Source organism: Tamandua tetradactyla, chromosome 17 (genome assembly GCF_023851605.1).
Source record: "Tamandua tetradactyla isolate mTamTet1 chromosome 17, mTamTet1.pri, whole genome shotgun sequence".
NCBI lineage: Eukaryota > Metazoa > Chordata > Mammalia > Pilosa > Myrmecophagidae > Tamandua > Tamandua tetradactyla.
In genome coordinates this window covers 46,235,901-46,259,889 of record NC_135343.1, presented here as the reverse complement: position 1 = coordinate 46,259,889, position 23,989 = coordinate 46,235,901, and the positions used below count along the sequence as shown (strand labels likewise).

The 23,989-nt window shown below is 36.6% G+C and overlaps 1 protein-coding gene across 5 annotated transcripts in view; it reads left to right on the top strand.

Annotated features, from left to right (window-relative positions):
* The window catches only part of EXOC6B (exocyst complex component 6B), an 870,074-nt gene that overhangs the window by 171,508 nt on the left and 674,577 nt on the right, over positions 1-23,989 (top strand). For all 5 annotated transcript variants that reach the window (XM_077134552.1, XM_077134551.1, XM_077134550.1 and 2 more), the window contains exons 3-5: positions 5,620-5,667; positions 10,122-10,212; positions 10,308-10,353. In XM_077134552.1, the coding sequence (XP_076990667.1) occupies positions 5,620-5,667; positions 10,122-10,212; positions 10,308-10,353 (185 nt within the window). The remainder of the gene's footprint in view (positions 1-5,619; positions 5,668-10,121; positions 10,213-10,307; positions 10,354-23,989) is intronic.

The window sequence follows — 23,989 nt, the reverse complement described above, 5'->3', positions numbered from 1 at the left end:
ATAAGCAGAGCTTAGCACAGATTTTAACGAAATAGTAATACCTTGGACAAAGGGGTATGAAAGTGTAAGTGAAAATTAATATAAGCATTAACTCATGACATTTGATATTTTTATTTTTAAAGAGCTTACAGTAGTTTTTCCTCTACTTTAGCAGTAGTTCTTACACGTTTTGGTCTCTTAAAAATGACATCGAGGCCCTCAAAGACCTTTTGTTGTTATTGTGTGGGTTTAAATAGAGAAATTAAAAAATATTTTTACTTTTCAAAATGCTTTCACGAATGAAGATTAGCTTTCAGATATCTACGAAGTAGGTGGAAGTAAAAAGAATGCTAATCCTATTTCTTAAATGAGGAAATCAGTGAAGAGAAGGATTTGAGGTTAAATGACATGTCTTAGGACCACAAGGTTAACAACTTGTAGGGACAGGGAACCTAGGCCTTCTAACTCTAAATCTTTTATTCCTTCATTTTTATCGCCCTCAACTGATATTTACTGGCCTTCTACTATACATCAGGAACTAAAAATAACACTTTCATATACCTGATAACAAATAATCATACCTGGTATGGTATATGAGAAATTCATATTATAAGAAAATAAAGTAAGATTCAGTAATACCTGATCAAGTTTACATTTAAGTTCTAGGTAAAAAGAACTTTAATACCTCGAGGCAAGTTGCAGAAAAGTCTACTCTATGATATATCACACTGGAAGTTTGCAGAGCACCTTTTATCTGCAGAACTCTCTGTAGTTATTTTTACGAACTATTCATTGTCAAAAATGATATAAATTAGTTTTTAACATTTTATTTTGCTTTGAACAGATTCAGAAGAAAAGAAATGGTTAAGTGACTTGAAAACTCTGACAATGAGGAAGATGTAGTTGAGATTAGATATTATATCCAAGGGCCCAGTCTAATTCATTAAAGAATTCAAATCCAGATTATGAAATGCAGACATTAATTTGTACCACAAAAAGAGATGTATATAACCTATGCTCAAGTGTTCAGAAGATGAATTAATAGAAACATAAATGGAATGATATGGCAAATGTGGCAAAATGTTAAAATTGGTAAATCTGGGTATCTGGGTGTGGGGGTATGTTGAAGTTCTCTGTATGGAGTTTGTATTATTTATGTACCTATCCTGTCAAGTTTGAAAGTATTTCAAAATATAAAATAAAGAAAAAGTGAGCTCTCATATCAATTACAGAAATGTTACCCTTCCAATCCCAATTCCATCTGGCCAAAAAGAGAGGACATTGTCGTTCTCATTCCTGGATATTGCTAGAAATACAGAGAAGGGTTGGTAGATTTTAGTTTGCCCTTAAAGCAAACTTTTCCTTGAACAAGTGTCAGAAGAGCGCTCTAACGGGAGCTATAAGTTCAGATGTTGATTTTATACTGATCTGCTGTGATCTGAATATGCACTTACATTATTTGGTTCTCTACAATTTGTAACTGGCCATGAGTGGTGTGCTAGTAAATGCATAACAACTGGATCTCCAAATAAACAAAAACTCTGATTTATAGTGTTTTCTGATTTCTGTGCACAAATATTTCCATAGTGGCCAATTTTAAGATATCAAAATGATGTGAAACAGCTTGCAAAGTTCTAAAAAATTTAAGAATGAGCTCTTTAGAGCTATTAAGACCTGGGTCCAATGCTGCTAGCTATGAAAGAAATCTAATCTATCCGTTTATAAATGGTTATAGTGAAATAATTAAAACTAACCATGAACATAGAAAATAGAGCAATCATTACTGGCACCATTAAAAACTTTGAAAATTGCTTGGATGAGAATAGAGTATTACTACTGGGTCAGAAGTCAAGAAATCTGGGTGTTGGTCCAGTTACATTCTCCAACTCTGTCATGCTGAACAAATTATTTATTAACCTGTGCCTATTACCAGTTAAGGGATTTGAAATTTATGGTTCCCTAGTTTGGCAAAATATTATTTTATAATAGAATGGCATATCACAAAGAGCATAAAACTATCAAACAGGCAATATCACAATAATGGGATTTGTATTAAAGTAGCATTATTAGAATAACAGTTAAAATGGGTTCATATGCCCATGTCTGAAATCAGGGTGGGCCTTATGAAAGGCATACAGATGTCAGAAAATAAATTTAGTATATTCTTCCTCTTTTTTCTATTCTTTTGGGCTGGATTCTCATATGAAACTGCAGGTGAAGTGAGTGTTCAGGATTCTCAGTTGAAGGAAATGGGAAGCTTAAAAAAGCAGAGGATGACCATTAGTGTGAGTGGAACATGCAAGAAAGAATCGCACAAAGCTGTCAAGTCAAAGAAACCTTATGAAGCTTAAAATGGTTGATCACATGCAACGTTGAAATGAAAATACTTCCAATATTAATGGTAAATGAAACAATACAGAATACTCAAATTACAAAGAGCAATCCTACGTTCTTCATGTTATGAACCAGTAACTTTGCTGTTCTTTTTAATAGTTGCCTGGTGATCCGATGTTTCTGCTGTACAGGGAAAATGAGCCTCCCTCTGATGTTTTTCCCATTAGATTTGAGTTCATAAAAGGTATTGGGGACAAGCCTTCATGGGTCCTTAATCGACTGTCATTCAAGTGATCACTGTAATGGGGGCTGTTTGTGAAACCTCTAGATGAGTTGTAGGAGGGCCTTGATTGACCACTTGTTTCCCAGGACGTTGTACGCCCTCATTCATCCATGCCTGAGCCACTGAACTGACTGCTTCCCAGTGTTGTTGGTTTGGTTTTCCCTCTATTAACAACAGGTGGGGAAAACATCACACTGACGTCCAACAGATTGCTCAGCTCTGTGTAGATCCCTATTACGGCCATGCGCTACTGCTGGGAATTCATCTTCAGCCACTTCTCGCAAGCCCTGCTGCCCCTTCTCTGCATCCAACAACCCCAATTAAAGTTTACTTTGGCCGGTTGAGTGGGCAAGGGCTTCCCCCTTGCACCACCTGGCGCCTCGGTTGTCTTTGCCCCACACAAGCACTCCAGTTGGGTGGGAGAGGCAGCTCTTGAGCCTGGTTGCCCCTTCCTCCTGGGGTGGACCAGCAGTCTCCCCCAAATAGAACTTGTGGGTCTCCTCGTGGACATTTTTTTTGCTGAGGTGAGAAAGTTGGATTTTATGCAATATATATCTAGTATGGGATAAGAAAAATAATCAGTCTGTTCTTGTACAACTACTTTGAGGTGAGAGCACTACCACCCAAGAAAACCCATTCCATTTTTATTTACATTACTTGAAAGCCTTTTATATTGAGCTGTATTCTATTTTCTAGTAACATGTATTTATTGTTTTGAGCAATAAATGCCAATTTGGGGGGCAGCCTTCTTTCTGAGAGCACTTAGATATTTTAAAAACTACTGTTCTTCAAATGAGCATTTTTTTCCCTCTCTGGGCTAAAAATTCCTTCAACTATTTTTTAGGTGGTATATTTTTTAGTTCCTTATTCGACCCTATTCACATGTAATATTACTTCGGTTGTGAATGGCCTTACAACATGGCATATAATTCTCACAGTTTGCTTCCCATCTCATTTATTCTAGACCAGGAATTAGAATTAGGTTTCCCAGGCCAAATTCAGCTTGCCTCTGTTTTGTAAATAAAATTTTACTGAAACATAGCCTTGCCCATTTGTTTGTGTATTGTTTATGATTGTTTTCCTGCCACAGTGTCAGAATTGAGTAGTTATAACTACTGTCTGGATCTTTTCAAGAAAGTTTTCTAACCTCTGATATAGACAATGCTTCTGTTGATAATTGCCTTAGAGTAACATTTTTGGCAGCTACCTCATACTAATATGAATTCATACATAAAATTCATACAATATGAATTTTAATTCATATTGAGCTCACAGTCCGAAAAAACTACCAAGGTTTTCATGTGTGATGCTATTAAATATCTAATTAAGAAAGAAGGAATGTGAGGATTCTTGTTCTTTTTCTGATATTTTATAAAGGTTTCCCAGAGATCAGATTTCATATTGTCTTTGAGAAGGGGTGCATGTGGTAATGTGCTCTGAAAATGATAATTTCGGATAGCATTTCAAAAGCATATTTTCTGAAAAACCTAGTCCCTTGAGATGCTTTTCAATAAAAGGGTGCTATGGTTAAATAAGTTTGGAATACACTCTTTATGATATCCTCTTCTTGGGCATCCAAGTACACGTAAAATATTAAAGGCTACAAGAAGTCCTGAATAAATTAACCTGCGTAGTAATGTTTCCCATACATATCTGGCAAGAGAACTGTGTGTGTGTGTGTTGGTGTGTGTGCGTGCACATTAACAGAGTATCTATGAAGTAGCATTTCTTGGTTTTCTAAGGAACATAATAGGAAATGCTGTGTTAGGGGAGTTCCTTGAAAGTGTGAAGAGTGACATATATTGGTGTAAGGATAAAAACCTTTATTAAAGAAAGTTCTAGAAGTTATTATTGCTCATGTTTTCATAATGTTTGAGATGATAAGGAAATCACTAATGCTATATATATGTTTTTTGTATCAATTGAGCTTTCAAAAGTGCATTCCAAAAAAAAGTGGATACCAGTTTCTTTAAATTATGAACTCTAGATCCTGTACGACTTTGTGTTAATCAGAGTTCTCTAGAGAAACAGAACCAACAGGACTGATCTGTAAATATAAGATTTATAAAGGTATCTCACGCAACTGTGGGAATGGAAGAGTTCAAAATCTGAAGGGCAGATCGTGAAGCTGGCGGCTCCGATGAAGCATCTGGACAAACTCCACAGGAGAGGCTCTCTGGCTGAAGAAGCAGTGAATATGTCTCTCTTGTCCCCTAAAAACCTTCAACTGATTGGATTATCTCATTGTGAGAGACACCCCTTAGTTGATTGCGGATGCAGGAGCCACAGATGCAGCCAACTGATTGATGATTTAATACACCAGCCTTCTGGTTTATCAACCAGCCATGAAATATCCTTGCAGCAACAGTCAAGCCAGTGCTTGCTTGGCCAGACAACTGGGCCTCATCACTTGGTCAAGTTGACATCAGAATGTAGTCATCACAGACTTATTCACATATTTTGCATATTGGATGGAGAGAATAATTTAGAAAAATGAGACTGTGAAATTGTTAGGAGCTATTTTAAAAAATGTGCAAAAAGAATTAAGATGAGACTTTTTCTAAAATTAGGATATAAACAAATAGGGAAAATTAGATTTGTGAAAAAATTTCAGAGTATACCAAACTTCTCCAGGAATATATATTGGTAAAGTAAGGAATATCTATGGTAAATTTATCCTTTTTTTCTAGCTATTGTGTATATGGTTAGATTCTTTGTTTTTTTCTTATATTTAATTTTTCTCTATTCCTCTCCCCAAAGTTAAAGAGTGGCCTTTAGTCATTATAGTATTATATGTTTCAAACTAAATTTATCTTTTAGTAACTTTTAGTTTATGTTGTTCAAAAGGTCATAACTATCCATAGCAACATTGATACAATTTAAGCTCAAGAGAATACCAGGGGATTAAAATGTGATGGGTACTAAAAATATCTAAATATCTAACCTATATTAAATTTGATCTTATCCAGCTATTGTCTAGATATTTGTTTTCTTATGAGTTTAAAATTGTCTTTTCTTTACAGAATCAAGTGACGGATACCAATAGAAAACTGCAACATGAGGGAAAGGAAGTAAGGCCAATTTACCTTTTGAAAAAATCTTTTCTATTTCATGTCATTCTCTCTTTTCTTTTTGTATGCTGTGTGGTGGGTGTCACATTTCATTCTTTTTCCATCATGTCATTCTCTTTGATGATTGCTTTCTTCATTTAGTGGCTTGTATGACTGTATAAACAGTATATTGGAAGAACTTGGGCATTAATCCTGCTTCTCTTAATGTGTATCTAAATTAAATGAAAAGATACTTGAAAGCCTAATGAGAGAGGATGCAGTCTTCTTTAGCTATATTTTCAAATTACTCGAATAGTCATAATATAGCTAGTGCTGTTTGCTCTGTTTGGAATGCTTGCCCTCAGTATCCACCTACTGCAGTTATTTGCTCAAATATTACATTCAGGCCTTTTCTGGTCCTTATTCAGAATTGCAGTCTCACTTCCACTCCCTGCATTGTTGTTACCCTTTCCCATTTTATTTTTCTCTATTGCATCAATCATGCTCTGATATTATGTATTTTTGTTTGTCTTTCTCCACTAGAAATTAAGCTCCTCAAGATCAGGAATTTTTGCTTGTTTAATTCATTGCTGTATCCCCTCTGTGTACCTAAACAGTGACTGGCATGAAGTGGGTGCCCAGTAAATATATATTTTTAATGAATGATTGATTCCATTAATTGATACATTCACCCTTTAAGCTATCACAGTTTGCAAGATTATTTTTCATCCATTTTCTTATTTGATCCTCATGGCATATCTGTTAGAAAGCCAGGGCTGGTATTATTGCTTTTTATTGATGAGGAAACTGAAACAGATGATTTGTTGAAGTTTACATAGCTAGTAATTGGAAAGGCTGGGACTAGAACCCAAGTTTTCTCATTCATAGTCTATCACTGTTCTATAGTCTATTCTCAGTGTCATGCGCATATGCTTTCTTCTTACCAAATTTGATGTTTAATTTTAATTTTAATAATTTTTAAAATTAGCTTTTGATTGTTTTATCAGCAACTCAATCTGGACCAGTCTTTGTTCTTGTATGGTATCTAAGTAGGTAACATTTATATGTATAAGAATGGGTTGAATGCTGTAAGAAACTGCAGATTATTGCATTTTTGAAGTTTGTTTCACATATTCTAAATTATGCAGTGACTACACTTTCTTCTAGTTGTATTTTGGGATGACTTCAGATGGAAAGCTTTAAAACAGGAGCTATGGGAAGAAAAGTGTGTTACTACTCTTCACTAAACTGGAACTCCTAGAAAAGCCATAATTTCTAAGTGTGTGGCTTATTTATTCAAAGAAAGATTTATTTGGAGATCATATTCAAGACTCACTTGAAGTTGTATATGAAGGGACATTTTCCTTCAGGAGTCTGTTACTGATGAAAGAGAAGACTATTGATGAAACCATAAATCCTGAAGAGTCCAATTAAAGTTTGGAGAAAATACATGTTTTGGTTTGCTAATGCTACTTAAATGCAGTATACCAGAAATGGATTGGCTTTTTCACAGGGCATTTATTAAGTTACAAATTTACAGTCTTAAGGCCATGAAAATGTTTGAATTAAGGCATCCAGAGAAGGATACCTTGATTCTGAGGAAAGGCTGATTGTGTCTGGGATTTCTCTGTCACATGGGAAGGCATATGGTAACGTCTGCTGTCCTTCTCTCCCAGCTTCTGGCTTCAGCTTCTGATTCCAGTGGCTTTCTCTCTAAGCATCTGTAGGTCCTTCCTCATTTAGCTTCTCCAGGGCATACTCTGGGTTTCATCTCTTTACATCTCCAAATGTCTGTGTCTCCTGGTTTCATGTCTCAGTTCTCTATGTTGGGTCTGAGCTCACTCTATGTTTTCCACTTTTTATTCCAGGATTCCAGTAGACAGATTAAGACCCACCTTGAATGGGTGGGGTGGAGTGGGGTTATATGTCCATGGAGACAACATAATCAAAATGTCCCATCCATAATTGGGTGGGTCACATCTCCATGGGAACAACCTAATCAAAAGGTCCCAACCAACAATAGGTCTGCACCCACAAGATTGGATTAGAAGAACATGGCTTTTCTGGGGCACCTAACAGTTTCAAACCAGCACATTCTACCCTCTGGATCCCCAAAAGACGTGTTCTTTCCATATAAAAAATATATTCATTCTATCACAAAATCACAAAAGCCTTAAACCATTCAGTTACAAAACAAATACAATACTAGGTCAAAAATAGTACAAAGTTTCATCAATCAGTTACAGGCATGGTCTGTCCTAAGGCAAAATTCTCCTCTGGCTGTGGACCTGGAAAACTTAGAACAGTTTATCTGCTGCCATTATACAAAAGAGAGATAGTCATGGGATAAACATTCCCACTGCCATAGGGAGAAATTGGTAATAAAACAGGGGTCACCAGAGCTAAACAGTTCCAAAAACCAGCAGGGCAAACACCATTAGATTTTAAGATCTGAGAATCATTTATAGAATGACATTTTATCCTCTGGGCTTGAGAGAGTGTCAGTCCTACCCTTTCCAAGGGTTTACACAGCAGCCCTTCTCTCTCCAAACACTGGGGTGAGTATTTTAACATATACAATCATTGGGAAGACCACTTTGCCCTTGGATCCAATCTCCTCAAGCATCTGGCTGGCACCCAGACTCTCTGCCATCTCTGGTAACATGCTCAACCCCTTCAGAGTAGTGGGGCAGTGGCTAGCAGGCTCTCCCCAGTCCCTGGGGAATGTGCTCCACCCTCCCTAAGGCCTGAGGGGTTAATGTTCTTCCTGAGCAATGAAGCAGAAGGCCTGCCCTCTGCTTCTGGGGCAGACTCATCCTCTTCATATGCATGGATTGATCCATTCTCCTGGCCCAAGATTTCCTAGCTCCAGACCTTAGATTCTGCCTTTGAGGTAATTTTTCCTTCAGTCTGTCCCTTTTACCACCAAACTGGCAGTGGTTCCATTTATACAGATCCTGAAACATTCTTTTCCATTTTTCATGCAGTATATAGGGATCACAACCATTAGACAACAGGACTTTCCAGACATCCTTTCTGGATAAGTCCATCTTGAGTCCTGGCTTGTGCTAAAATGGCTGACTGGTTCCATGTTTGAATAAATCCTCACAGGGGCACTAGCCTCTTGGGTTTCAATTTGTGGAATCCCAGAATTTTCCACAGCATCAATTTCTGGTTTCTTTGTACTCAAGAGTTCAGTTCTCAACTTGTACCTTCCCTGTTGCATTTTCCTATAAGGTGCAAGGAGTAGCCAGGCTGCATTTCCCACATTTAGTTTGGAAATCTCTTCAGCTAAGTATTCCAGCTCATTGCTTTCAGATTCTACCTTCCATCCAATACCAGGAATCAATTTTGCAGAATTCTCTGCCACTTTAAAGCAAGGGTTGCTTTTTTTCCAGTTTCCAATGACACTTCATCATTTCTTTCTGAGGCCACATTGGAAGTACCATTAGTGCCCACATTTCTACCAACAGTCTGTTCAAAGCAAGTCGGGCCTTTTCTATTAAGTTTATCACGGTTATTCCAGAACTTTTCTTTTTTCCATTTGTAAAACCATTCTAGCATTTTTTGTTGTTGTTGTTTTTGCAAATCATAGCAGCCCACCTCTCTGGTACCAAAATCTGTTTAGGTTTGATGAAGCTACCAAGTGTAATTTACTAGAAATAGATTGGCTTTTACAAAGGGGACTTATTAGGTTATGGATTTATAGTTCTTAGGCTGTGAAAATGTCCAAATTAAGGCATCCATAGAAAGGTACTTTGGCTTTGAAGAAAGGCCTCTCTGGCATCTGGAACACCTCTCATCTGGAAAGGCAGATGATTGGTGTCCACTAGTCCTTTCTTCCAGTTTGTTGCTTTCAGCTTCTGATTCCAGTGGCTTTTTCTCTAAGCATCTGTGGGTCCTTCCTCACTTAGCTTCTCCAGGGAAGACTCTGGGTTTCATCTTAGCTTAGCATCTCCAAATGTCTGTGTGTCTTGGTTTCATCTCTGTCCTCTGTGTCAGCTGTGAGCTCTCTCTGTTTTCTACCTTTTATTCTCTTCATAGGGGACTTCAGTAAAAGGAGTAAGACCCACCTTGAATGAGCAGGGTTACATCTCCATGAAAAAAAACTGATCAAAAAGTCCCATGCAAATAATGGGCTTGCCCCCACAAGATTGGATTAGAAGAACATGGCTTTTCTGGAGTACCTAACAGTTTCAAACCAGCACAATATGGAATTTTAAAAGGTTTTCCCCTGGATAGCCCCTGTAGTTTAGAATTTCATCTTATGTAGTATCTTGGGAAGAAAGTGGGAAGCTGCAGAAATGTTTACTGGTTGGGAAAGGCAAAAGGCATTTCTTTAGTCTGCTTTGGAAGTTCTTACTATGAAAAATTGGAATTTTCTGATGAATTTGAATACATGATGGAAAAATGTGACTGAAAGCTTTTTATTTGTAGCTATTGGCATAATTCAGTTTTTTTTCCCTCTTGCCAAGCTGGTAATAGCAATGGAAGAGCTGAAGCAGTGTCGACTACAACAGAGAAATATTTCTGCCACTGTTGATAAATTAATGCTGTGTCTTCCAGGTGAGGAATTGGAAATAGAGTGGTTCTCTTGATGCAGTTCTTTTAGCTTTGATTACTAGATAATGCTGTGTTCTTTGTGTTCCTTCTCTTTCAAGTCCTGGAGATGTACAGCAAACTGAGGGATCAGATGAAAACTAAAAGGTAAGATTTTTTAATTGACTAGTTTTTATTATCTAAAATTTCTGTTATTTAGAATATTTTTAAGATCCATATTTAGCATAACCTTTAAAAATAATTGTATATAGCATCTCCATTATATTTATTGATTCATCTCTAGACTTATCTCCATATACTTGTGGTATGCTAATGTATTCTGCCATGTATTATATTTAATAAAAAAAGTTTGCTCACACTTTGATCTTTAGAAGACCCCTTCTTTTAGGGAAGAGGATATTACTGTTTTAGTAATAGTTGGTTTGAGATATATGATTTTATTTAGAATTGTAGTAGAAAAATTAGTCACTGTTACTGGGGAAGGTCAAGGTTAAGTTCAGAGTACTCCTCTCCTGTGTGCTGCTTTCTTTCACTTTTATTCCAGAAAAAACTTTATAGTGACTCTTTGGCTCTTCTTCCCAAACTGGAATATCCTGTAGTATGATTAGTTGAGGGGAGTATGTGCACTCATAGAGTAAAGAGGGCATATCTTCCTAGAAGGGTAAATTTTATCTACATTTTTGAGTAGAAAGAAATGGATTTAAGTCTGTGTGTTTAATAGTGAACAAAGAAAAGAAATATTGTGGATGTTAATGCCATATTATCAAGAATTTTCAAGATAAAGCCTTGAAAGGCCTCATAAAGGCATCAATGTATTTTGAGTTCCTAAGGATTATTTCCCAGATTTCCTTTCTTTCTCCAGAAGACATATTCACATAAAAGAACATAGGTGGAACAATATGAGAAGTTCTTGTTCACTGGGATATTAAAGTAGGATTGTTTCTCTAATAAACTTTTTGTAAAGCTCTAAAATGATAGAAAATTAAAAAAATCTTTTCTGAATTAACAAATGTTAACAATTTTTCAGTTTTTATTCATACATATGTAGTAAATATATATAGCCTATATATGTAAAAACATAATATAGATGAGAAGAGAGTGAATTCACAGATAAAATTTAGATTCCCTTTGTTCCCTTTCTTAGTCCTGTTCCTTTCTTTATTTCCCTAAGGAAACTAGTATAATAAATATGGTGAGTCCCTCTAAACCATGTTTTTAATAGCTAAGCTATAAATCATATGTTGTACTATTTTGTGTTTTTAAAAGCATGTATGTAGTTCTGAATCCTGGTTTTTCCAGATTCATTCATTCATTCAACAAAAATGAATACCTGCTACGTGTTAGGCAATTGTTGCTGCTGGGAGTAAGCTATGAGCAAATCAGAAAAAAAAGTAGTTACCCTTATGGAGCTTACATACTAGTGGGGAACTTTTTTTTCATGTATATAGATATATATAGAAATTTTAATTGTTCTATGTTATATGAATAATCCACATTTACCCTTCATTCCTGTGCTTGTCATACATGCTGTTCACCAGTATTTCTAACTTACCCTTTATTTAGTGCATAGTAGGACTGTATTTCATGGCCTCCTTGTGTTTTGGTGGGGCCATGTGACTTTTTCACCCATGAGACGTGAGCAGAAGTGATGTGTCTCACTTTTGGCTTCGCATCTAATTTCCAGTGATCCTCCAGAGTTCACTTATTTTCCCTTGGTCATGGGAAATGGTTTGCATTCAAGATGATGGTTGAGTCTCTGAGTACAGACAAAGGCACAAATCATCAATCTAATCTTGAGGTAATATCAGACAAATCCAAATTAAGGGAATTGTGCATAATAAACTGGACTATAATCTTCAAAAGTGAGAATGTCATGAAAATCAAGGAAAGACTGAGGACAGTTACAATTTGAAGAAAATTCAAGATACATGACAGCTAAATGAAGCACTTAATTTGAACTAGATTCTTTTATTATAAAGAACATGATGGGACAGAAGGCAAAACTTGAATTGGGTCTGAGTGTTAGGTGCTAATAGTACATCCATGTTAATTTCCTTTGCTGTTATGGGCTTCATTATGTGAAGAAGTTGTATGGACCCCAGAAAAGGTCATGCTCTTTTAAACCATTCTTGTGGATGCAGACCTACTGTGAGTGGGACCCTCTGCTTAGATTATTTCAATTGAGATGTGTCCCACCTCATTAAATAAAGGTGGGTCTTAATCCTCTTACTGGAGTCCTAAAAGACATTCAGAGGCTAAGAAATGAAATTAAGATAAAATCCCAGAAAAAGCTGTCAAAACTGTGAATGTTCTCAAAATTATCAAGAGGAAAGTTCTTACAAATATCTGCATTGCTATATAATGACCTATGTTACTCAATATTTTCCTGATTTCAGGAAAATATGAATATACAAATATTTTTACAAATAATATATGGAAATCTTAACCACCTAAAATGGATATGTTAGTTACCTTATCTATAGGCATATTTAAAAAAAATCTAAGTAATCATTGTAAAACCTGTTTGAACAATATGTTTCATAGACCAATTTAAAATTAAAACAAGGAAGAAAAAGAAATCTATAAATAAGATATTAGAGTTACTTGAATTCTAAATATTAAGCAGTATTTTAAATACCATTTGATTAACTATCAAAACTGTTCTCAAAATATCAAGTAGAAAGTTACTATAAATATCAGCTTTGTTATAATAGTGAGCTGTGTTGCTAAATATTTTTGAATATTTGATTTCAGGAATTTATTTTTTCTAAAATTACTATAACTGCCTATAGATTTTTTTAAAAAACTTTTTAAATTGTAAAATATAACACACACACACACATATATATACACACACACACACACACACACACACACACAAAGAAAATAAAGCAGTAATTTATAAAGCATACTTCAACAAACAGCTACAGAAAAGTTCCCAGAATTTGTCATGGGCTACCGTGCCCTCAATTCAGGTTTTTCCTTCTAGCTGCTCCAAAACACTGACGGCTCTATCAGAGTCATACTAATGGAATCATACAGTATCTATCCTTTTCTGTCTGACTTATTTCACTCAGTGTTATGTCCTCAAGGTTCATCCACTCTGTAATATGTTTTGGGACATCATTTTGTCTAAATGCTGCATAATATTTCATTGTATGTAAATACTACATTTTGTTTATCCACTCGTCTGTTGATGGGCACCTGGATTGTTTTCATCTCTTGGCAATTGTGAATAGTGCTGCTATGAACATCGGTGTGCAAATGTCTGTTCATGTCACTGCCCTCAAGTCTTCTGGGTATATACCTAGTAATGGTATTGCCAGGTCATAGGGCAAGTCAATATTTAGTTTTCTGAGGAATCGCAAAACTGATTTCCACAATGACTGAACCATTTTACATTCTCACCAACAGTAAATAAGTGTTACAATTTCTCTGCATCCTCTCCAACATTATAGTTTCCTGTTTGTTTAATAGCAGCCATTCTTATAGGTGTAAGGTGATACCTCATTGTCACCTTAATTTGTATTTCCCTGATAGGCAATGAAGATGAGCAGCTATTCATGTGCTTTTTAACCATCTGTATTTGCTCTTCAGAAAAGTGCCTATTCATTTTCTCTGCCCATTTTATAATTGTGTTGTTTGTTCTTTTGTTGATGAGCTGTATAATTTCTTTGTGTATACAGCATATCAAGCCTTTATTAGATACGTGGCGTTCTAGTTTGCTAGCTGCCGGAATGCAACACACAAGAGATGGATTGGCTTTTAATAAAAGCGTTTTATTTTGTTTGTTCTTCAGAGGAAAGGCAGCTAACCTTCATCTGAGGTTCTTTCTTATATGGGAAGGCTCAGGGTAATCTCTGCTGGCCTTCTCTCCAGGCCTCTGGGTTCCAACAACTTTCCCCGGGGTGATTCCTTTCTGTATCTCCAAAGGCCTGGGCTGAGCTGCAAGTGCTGAGATGAGGTATGCTGAGCTGCTTTGACTGTACTACGTTGCACTCTCTCATTTAAGCAGCAGCCAATTAAGTCACAGGTCATTCATTGCAGCGGGCATGCCTCCTAGCCAACTACAGATGTAATCAGCAACAGATGAGGTTCACATACCATTGGCGTATGTCCACAGCAACAGAACTAGGTTCCTTCACGTGGCCAAGTTGACAACTGAATCTAACTACATGTGGTTTCCAAATATTTTCTCCCATTGAGTTGGCAGCCTCTTCAACTTTTTAAAAAGTCCTTTGAAGCACAGAAGCTCTTGATCTTAAGGAGTTCCCATTTGTCTATTTTTTCTTTCACAGCTTGTACTTTAGGTGTAAAGTTTGAGAAGCTACCTCCTATAACTAGATCTTGAAGATGTTTCCATACATTTTTTTTTTCAAGAAGTTCTGGGACTGGCTCTTACATTTAGGTCTTTGATCCATTTTGAATAAATTTTTTATAGGGTATAAGGTAGGGGTCCTCTTTTATTCTTTTGGGTTTCGAAATCCAATTCTACTGTGCCCATTTATTGAAAAGACTATTCTGCCCCAATTCAGTGGATTTGTGGGCCTTATCAAAGATTGATGGTCAATTTCTGCGCTCTTGATTCTATTCCACTGGTCAGTCCTTCTATCTTTGTGCCAGTACCATGCTGTTTTGACCACTGTGGCTTTATAGTAAGCTTCAAAGTCAGGATGTGATAGACCTCCCCATTTGTTCTTCTTTTTTTAGGATGTCTTTAGCTATTTGAGGTCTCTTTCCTTTCCATATAAGTTTTTTTAAATTAAAAAAATTAAAAGAAACAAACATTCCCAATACGTATTCTCAGCAATTCACAATATCATCACATAGTTGGATATTCATCATCATGATCATCTCCCAGAACATTAGCATCAATTCAGAAAAAGAAATAGAAAGACAACAGAAAAATATAACAAACAGAAAAAAAAATTTTACAGGCCATACCCCTTACTGATCCCTTTCATTGATCACTAGCATTTCAAACTAAATCTATTTTAACATTTGTTCCCCCTATTATTTATTTTTATTCCATATGTTCCTCTCATCTGTTGACAAGGTAGATAGAAGGAGCATCAGACACAAGGTTTTCACAATCACACAGTCACATTGTGAAGGCTATATCATTATACAATCATCATCAAGAAACATGGCTACTGGAACACAGCTCTACATTTTCAGGCAGTTCCCTGAGGCCTCTCCATTACATCTTGGATAACAAGGTGATATCTACTTAATGCGTAAGAATAACCTCCAGGATAACCTTTCGACTCTGTTTGGATTCTCTCAGCCATTGACACTTTATCTCATTTCATTCTTCCCCCTTTTGGTCGAGAAGGTTTTCTCAATCCCTTGATGCTGGGTCTCAGCGCATTCAAGAGTTTTTCTCAGTCTCTTGATGCTGAATCTCAGCTCATTCTGGGATTTCTGTCCCACGCTGCCAGGAAGATCCACACCCTTGGTAGTCATGTCCCACGTAGACAGGGGGAGGATGGTGAGTCTGCTTGCTGTGTTGGCTGGAGAGAAAGGTCACATCTGAACAACAAAAGAGGTTCTCTTGAGGGTGACTCTTAGGCTTAATTTTAAGTAGGCTTGACCTATCCCCTGTGGAGTTAAGTTTCATATGAACAAACCCCAAGACTGGGGGCTCAGCCTATAGCTTTGGTTGTCCACACTGCTTGTGAGAATATCAAGAATTCAACTTGGGGAAGTTGAGTTTTCCCACGTTCTCAGCATTCCCCGAAGGGGACTTTGCAAATACTTTTCCAGTCATTGATCAAGTTGCTCTGGGATTCATCAGGGCATCACCTGGACAGACCAACAAAATCTCATGTCCTATACAAAGTTCCATGTACTTAAGGTGTTCAATCAACTATCCACAAAGTTATATTAGGAGATGTGCTAGTCGAAGTATAGATTTGTACCAAATAAACATTTTTTGCTTTAGTCTCAGACATTAGTTAAAATTTTAAAATATTAAATACCATCTATTTTCAGCACACTGCAGTAATAACATTCTTTTGTTCTTCCTCATGTAAAAACATTTTTTAAATTTGTACATTTAGTCACTATCATTATACACTCTAGGCATTCCTAGATTACACCATCTCAATCTTTATCATCTATCTTTCTTTGTGATTTCATTTATGCTCCAGCCCTCCACCCTCTATCATTCTCATATGCAGCTTCATTCAGTGTTTTAACATAATTGTATTACAGTTAAGTAATATTGTGCTGTCCATTTCTGAGTTTTTATATTCAGTCCTGTTGCACAATCTGTATCCCTTCAGTTCCAATTACCCAATATCTTACCCTATTTCTATCTCCTGATGGTCTCTGTTACCAAGGAAATATTCCAAGGTTATTCACTAATGTCAGTTCATATCAGTGAGACCATATAGTATTTGTCCTTTTGTTTCTGGCTAATCACACTCAGTATAATGTCCTTAAGGTCCATTCATGTTGTTACATACTTCGAAACTTTATTTTGTCTTACAGCTGCATAATATTCCATCTTATGTAAATGTGACAGTTTGTTTAGCCAACTGTCTGTTGATGGAAATTTTGGCTGTTTCCATCTCTTGGTAATTATTAATAATGCTGCTATAAACATTGGTGTGTAAATGTCCATTTGTGTCCTTGGCCTTGTGACCTTTGAGTAGAAACAGCATATAGATGAGTCCTGTTTTTTAATCCATTCTGCCAGACTATGTCTTTTGATTGGAGAGTTTAATCCATTAACATTCAGTGTTATTACTGCATGGGTAGTACTTTCTTCTACTATTTTGCCTTCTAGATTTTATATGTCATATCTAATTTTCCTTCTTTTTACCTTTACTCATAGTCTTCCTTGCTACACTCTTCTCCACACTTCTCTCTTCTGTCTTCATATCTGTCTCTAGTGTTCCCTTTAGTATTTCTTGCAGATCTGGTCTCTTGGTCACAAATTCTCTCAGTTCAGACAAACGTTTTGTCTGAAAATGTTTTAATTTCTCCCTCATTTCTGAAGGACAATTTTGCTGGATATAGAATTCTTGGTTGGCAGTTTTTCTCTTTTAATAATTTAAATATATTATCCCACTGTCTTCTCGCCTCCATGGTTTCTGCTGAGAGATCTGTGCATAGTCTTATTGGGCTTCCCTTGTATGTGATGGATTGCTTTTCTCTTGCTGCTTTAAGATTCTCTCTTTCTCTTTGACCTCTGACATTCTGATTATTAAATGTCTTGGAGTATGTCTATTTGGATCTATTCTCTTTGGGGTATGCTGCACTTCTTGGATCTGTAATTTTAAGTCTTTCATAAGAGTTGGGAAATTTTCAGTGATAATTTCCTCCATTAGTTTTTCTCCTCCTTTTCCCTTCTCTTCTCCTTCTGGGACATCCACAACACGTATATTCATGAACTTCATAGTGTCTTTGAATTCCCTGAGTCCCTGCTCATATTTTTCCATTTTTTTTCCTATAGTTTCTGTTTCTTGTTGGATTTCAGATGTTCCGTACTCCAGTTCAGAAATCCTATGTTCTGTCTCTCGAAATCTACCATTGTAGGTTTCCATTGTTTTTTTCATCTCTTCTACTGTGTCTTGCATTCCCATAAGTTCTGTGATTTGTTTTTCCAGACTTTCAGTTTCTTCTTTTTGTTCTTTCCTTGCCTTCTTTATATCCTCCCTCAGTTCATTGATTTGGTTTTTGATGAGGTTTTACATGTCTGTTCGTACATTCTGAATTAATTGTTTCAGCTCCTGTATGTCATTTGAATTGTTGGTTTGTTCCTTTGACTGGGCCATATCTTCAATTTTCCTAGTGTGATTTGTTATTTTTTGCTAGTGTCTAGGCATTTAATTACCTTAATTAGTTTATTCTGGAGATTGCTTTCGCTTCTTTTTCTAGGGTTTTCTTGCTGGATGAATTTGTTGTCTCTCTGTTCTTTGACATTCCGTTCAGCTTTATGTGGACCTTTAGCTTAAGTTTTGTTTAACAGAGGAGAATTTTTCGGTTCTTGTTTTCTTGTTTCTTGCCCTGCTTGTGTGGTGCCTTTCCCCCACACACACTTAGGAGGGTCTATTTAGGTATTATAGACCCCAGCCAGATTTTCCCAGACCAAACTGGCCTCCTATCAGGAGGAAAGACTCACCTGCGTTGGTTTTCCCTGAGGGTGAGACCCAGCAGGTTGAAAGACTTTCCTGTGAAGTCTCTGGACTCTGTTTTTCTTATCCTGTCCTGTGTGTGGCGCTTGTCTGACTGCAGGTCCCACCAGCATAAGATGATGCGATACCTTTAACTTTGGCAGACTCTCCCTGCTGGGGGCGTGGTGGAGACAGAGGAGAGGTTGTAGGCTGGTTTTAGTGGCTTCAAATTACCAAACCCTGGGGTCTGAATTCCTTGATGGAGGGATTCCACCTGGGTGGGGCTTTACCCCTCTCCTGGGGAAGGCACAAGCTCCAGATAAGCCCCCAAAAGAGCTCACTTCTGCCTATGCCTGGGGCAGTTGCAGCCTGAAAAGGACTACTGCTGTGTCCAGAGGCAGTCAAACCTTTGTAGATACACAGCCACAAAACCTCTGTTTCCTTCTTTCTTTTTCCCCCCTTTTTCTGTCAGTCCTGCCCCCTTGGCACCGGGGCAAAAATGAGCAACCTCTGCTTTGATCAGGTTCACCGAAGCTGGGGCCTATTTTTAGTAGTCAAAATTTGTTAATTAGTTCCACAATTGGCATTTGATTGTGCCCAGTCCCTGCTGCTGGTAAAGTCCTTTCCTTTCCCCTGTGGGAAGCGGCCTGTGGGGGATGGGCGCTGGCCACCGCAATTTTGGGAACTCACGGTTCTGGGGGGTGCTCGCAGCCGGTCCAACTGGTCCAGACTGGGGTACGCTGTGTGTCCGGTCACTATCGTGGTTCCAGGAACTGTTCTGTACTGTTTCTGGTTATTTAGTAGTTGTTCTGAAGGACGAACTAATATGCGCACGTTGTTAAGCCGCCATCTTGACCCGGAAGTCAAGAATTGTTTTCTCCATATAAATTTGATAAGCAGTTTTTCTAAGTCTTCGAGGTAGGTTCTTAGGATTTTTATCTGTATTGCATTGAATCTGTAGATCAGTTTGGGTAGAATTGACATCTAGATGTTATTCAACCTTCCTATCCATGAGCATGGAACATCTTTCCATCTGTTTAGGTCATTTTTAATTTCTTTTAGGAATTTTTTGAATTTTCCATGTATAAGTCCCTGGTTAGACTTATTCTTAGATATGTAATTCTTCTGGTCACTATTCTGAATGGAATTTTTTCCTTAGGTGTCATCTCAGATATGTCATTGCTTGTGTGTAGACGCGTTATTGATTTTTGTACATTAATCTTGTGTCCTTCCACTTTGCTGAATTTATTAGCTCAAGAAATTTTACTATAGATTTGTCTGGATTTTCTTAAGTATAGGATCATGTCTTCTGCAAGTAATGAAAGTTTTACTTCTTCCCTTCCTATTTGGATGCTTTTGTTTTTTTCTCCTGTCTAGTTACTTCAGCTAGTACTTCTAATACATTGTTGAGTAATTGTGGTGACAATGGGTATCCTTGTCTCATCCCTGATCTCAAGGGGAATGCTTTCAATTTCTCACCATTAAGTATGATGCTGGCTATGGGTTTTTCATATATGCTCTTTATATTTAGAAAGTTTCCTTTGTTGCCTGACACTGAAGTGTTTTTATTGTGAAAGGATGCTGGATTTTGTTGAATGCTTTTTCAGCATCAATTGATACGATCATGTGATTTTTCCCTTTCAATTTATTAATGTGCTGGATTACATTGATTGATTTTCTTGTGTTGAGCTACCCTTGCATTTCTGGAATGAATCCTACTTGATCATGATGTATAATTCTTTCAATCTGGCATTGGGTATGATTTGCTAGTATTTTGCTAAGGATTTTTGTATCTATGTGCATTAGGAATATTGGTCTGTAGTTTTCTTTTCTTGTATTGTCTTTATCTGATTTTGATATTAGAGTGATGTTCGCTTCATAAAATGAGTTATGTAGTGTTCCTTTTTCTTCAGTTTTTTGGAAGAATTCGAGCAGGATTGGTGTCAGTTCTTTTTGAAAAGTTTGATGAAATTCTCCTGTGCGGCCATCCGGTCCTGGGCTTTTTTTTTTTTTTTTTTTTTTTTTTTGTGGGAAGATTTTTTATGACAATCAGTCATCTCTTTACTTGTAATTGGTTTGTTGTGATCTTCTATTTCTTTTTGTGTCAGTGTAGGTAAGTTGTGTATTTCTAAGAATTTGTTCATTTCATCTAAGTTATTTAGTTTGTTGACATATAGTTGTCCATAATATTCTCTTATGATTTTTAAAAAATTTCTTCATGATCTGTGGTTACAACCCCATTCTCATTTCTGTTTTTTATTTATTTGTATTCTCTCTCTTTTCTTCTTTGTTCGTCTAGCTAGGGGACATCAATTTTATTAATTTTTTCAAAGAACTGTCTTTTTACTTGTTGATTCTTTCTGTAGTTTTATTGTTCTCCAGTTTGTTTATTTCTGCTTTAGTCTTTATTATTTCTCTTCTTTTATTTTCTTTGGTGTTAGTTTGCTGTTCTTTCTCTAAATTCTCCAGGTGAGTGGTTAAATCCTCATTTTGCTCAATCTTGTTTTTTTAATATAGGCATTTAGGGCAATAAATTTCTCTCTCAGCACTGCTTTTGCCACATCCCTTAAGTTTTTTTCTTTTTATTTTTTTTTCACATCCTATAAGTTTTGATATGTTGTATTCTCATTATTATTCGTCTCCAGATATTTACTGGTTTCTCTAGCAATTTCTTCCTTGACCTACGATTATTTAAGAGTGTGTTGTTTAATCTTCATGTATTTATGAAAGCTGTGGTTCTTTGGTGATTATTAATTTCCGGCTTCATTCCACTGTGATCAGAGAAAGTGCTTTGAATAATTTCAATCTTGTTAAATTTATAGAGATTTAGTTTATGTCCCAGTATATGATCTATCCTGGAAATAGATCGTCTGCACTAGAGAAGAATGCATATCCTGGTCTGTTTTGGGATGTAATGAACTAAATATGTCCATTAGATCTAATTAACTTATCTTATCATTTAGGTTCTCTATTTCCTTGTTGATCCTCTGTGTGGTTGTTCTGTCTAGCAGAGAGTGGTGTATTGAAGTGTCCCACTGTTACTGTTGATATGTCTGTAGCTCCCTTCAGTTTTTCCAATGTCTACTTCATGTACTTTGGAGCTCCTTGATTGGGAACATACTCATTTATGATTGTTATTTCTTCCCTTGTGAATTGTACCTTTTATTAATATATAGTGTCCTTTGTCTCTTATGATGTCTTTACATATAAAGTCTATTTTGTTGGATAGTAGTATAGCTACTCCTGCTTTCCTTTGGTTACAGCTTGCATAGAAAACCTTTTTCCATCCTTCCACTTTCAATCTAACTGTGTCCTTGAATCTAAGATGCTTCTCTTGTAAGCAGCATAAAGATGGATTATGTTTTTTGATCCATTCTGTCAGCTGTATCTTTTAATTTGTGAGGTTATTCCATTTACATTCAAAGTAATTATTGTAAAAGCAGTTCTTGATTCTACCATCTTGTACTTTAGTTTTTATATATCAGATCTGTATATTATTTTCCTTCTGTCTTTCTTTTCCTTTAAATTACCTTTACTCATATTCTTCAATTCTGTGCTCTCCTTCAGCTCTGCCTCTCCTGTCTTTTTTATCAGTGGACAGGGCTCCCTTTAGTATTTCTTGTAGGGCTAGTCTCTTGTTGACTAGTTCTCTCAGTCTCTCTTTATCCTTGAAGATTTTAATCTCTCCCCCAATTTTGAAGGATAACATGGCTGGATAAATATTCTCATTGACAAAGCAATAGGCTGAGTCCCCAGTCTTGGGGTTTGTTCATATGGAACTTAACCCTGCAAAGGATAGGCTAAGCCTAGTTAAAATTAGTCCTAAGAGCCACCCCCAAGAGAACCTCTTCTGTTGCTCAGATGTGGCCTCTCTCTCTCAGCCAACATGAAAAGCAAACTGACTGCCCTCCACTTCTCTACGTGGGACATGACTCCCAAGGGTGTGGAGCTTCCTGGCAATGTGGGACAGAAATTCTGGAATGAGTTGGAACTCAGCATCAAGGGATTGAGAAAACCTTCTTGAACAAAAGGGGGAAGAGCAAAATGAGACAAAATAAAGTGTCAATGGCTGAGAGATTCCAAACAGAGTTGAGAGGTTATCCTGGAGATTATTACGCATTATATAGATATCACCTTTTTAGTTAAGGTGTAATGGAGAGGCTGGAGGGAACGGCCTGAAAATGTAGAGTCGTGTTCCAGTAGCAGTAGCCATGTTTCTTGAAGATGATTGTATGATGATATAGCTTTTGCAGTATGACTGTGTGATTGTGAATACCTTGTGTCTGATGCTCCTTTTATCTACCTTATTGACAGATGAGTAAAACATATGGATTAAAAATAAATAAATAATAGGGGGAACCAATGTTAAAATAAATGTAGCAGATTGAAATGCTATGATCAGTGAAAGGAAGGGGTACAGGGTATGATATGTATGAATTTTTTTCTGTTTTCTTTTTCTGAATTGATGCAAATGTTTTAAGAAATGATCATTGTGGTGAATATACAACTATGTGATGAGTTATTGATTATATATCAAGAATGGAACGATCGTATGGTAAGAATGTGTGTGCTTGTATATTGTTATGTTTAATTAAAAAAATCCTATGTAAGATTATTAAAAAAAGAATTATTGGTTGAAAGCCTTTCTCAGTCAGGATCTTAAAAATATACCACTGCTTTCTTGCTTCCATAGTGCCTGTTGAATAGTCTAAAGTCAGATTTACTTGTTTTCCCTTGCATATAGTAGATTCCTTTTCTCGTGCTGCTTTCAGGACTTTCTGTTTCTCTCCAACACTTGATAGTTTGATTAGAATTAGTCTTAGACTGGGCTTTTTCAGATTTATTCTATTTGGAGTTCTCTGGGTCTCTTTGATGTACATATTTGCATCTTTTATAAGGGTTGGGAAGTTTTCTCCAATTATATCTTTGACTAACTTTCCCAACCCTTTATTTTTCTCCTTCTGGGACACCAGTAATTCTTACATTTTTTGTACCTCTTGTTGTCCTTCATTTCCCTAAGATCCAGTTGCATTTTTTCTATCGTTCTTGCCATTTATTCTTTTGTGCACTCTACTTCTGTTGTTCTATCTTCCAGCTCACTTATTCTTCCTTGTGCTTCTTTGAATCTGCTATTGTATGTCTCCAGTATAATTTTTATTTGGTGTACTGTATCTTTCATTTCTGTGAAATCTGCCATTTTTCTGTTTAACCTCCTGAATTCTTCCTTATGCTCTTCTAGTGTCTTCCTGATGCCTTTTATTTCTTTATCAATATCCTTGAGTAGTTGTTCCATATTCTTTGTCTTCTTTGTTGGTTTGATTGAATCATTTGGCTGGGCCATTTCTGCTTGGATCCTCATGTGCTTTTCGATTTTCTATTGTGCTCGGGCTATTTGATTATCTAAACATGGTTATTTTATAAGTTGGTTACTTTAACTTATCTAAAATTTTGAATTTACTTGATTTTGCATTGAAGGTTCCCTTTTGCACTTGGTTTGTCAGTAATTCACCATCAAACCAAGGCCCAGTTTGTAGGGGGTGCAGTTCTACTTGAGGGTCTGTTAAAAGCCTGGCAGGGGTTCATAGCTGAACTACCCATGTACAGAAGTTGCCTGTCACATGAGAGACCTGGGCTCAATTTCCAGGCCACCCCCCCCAAAT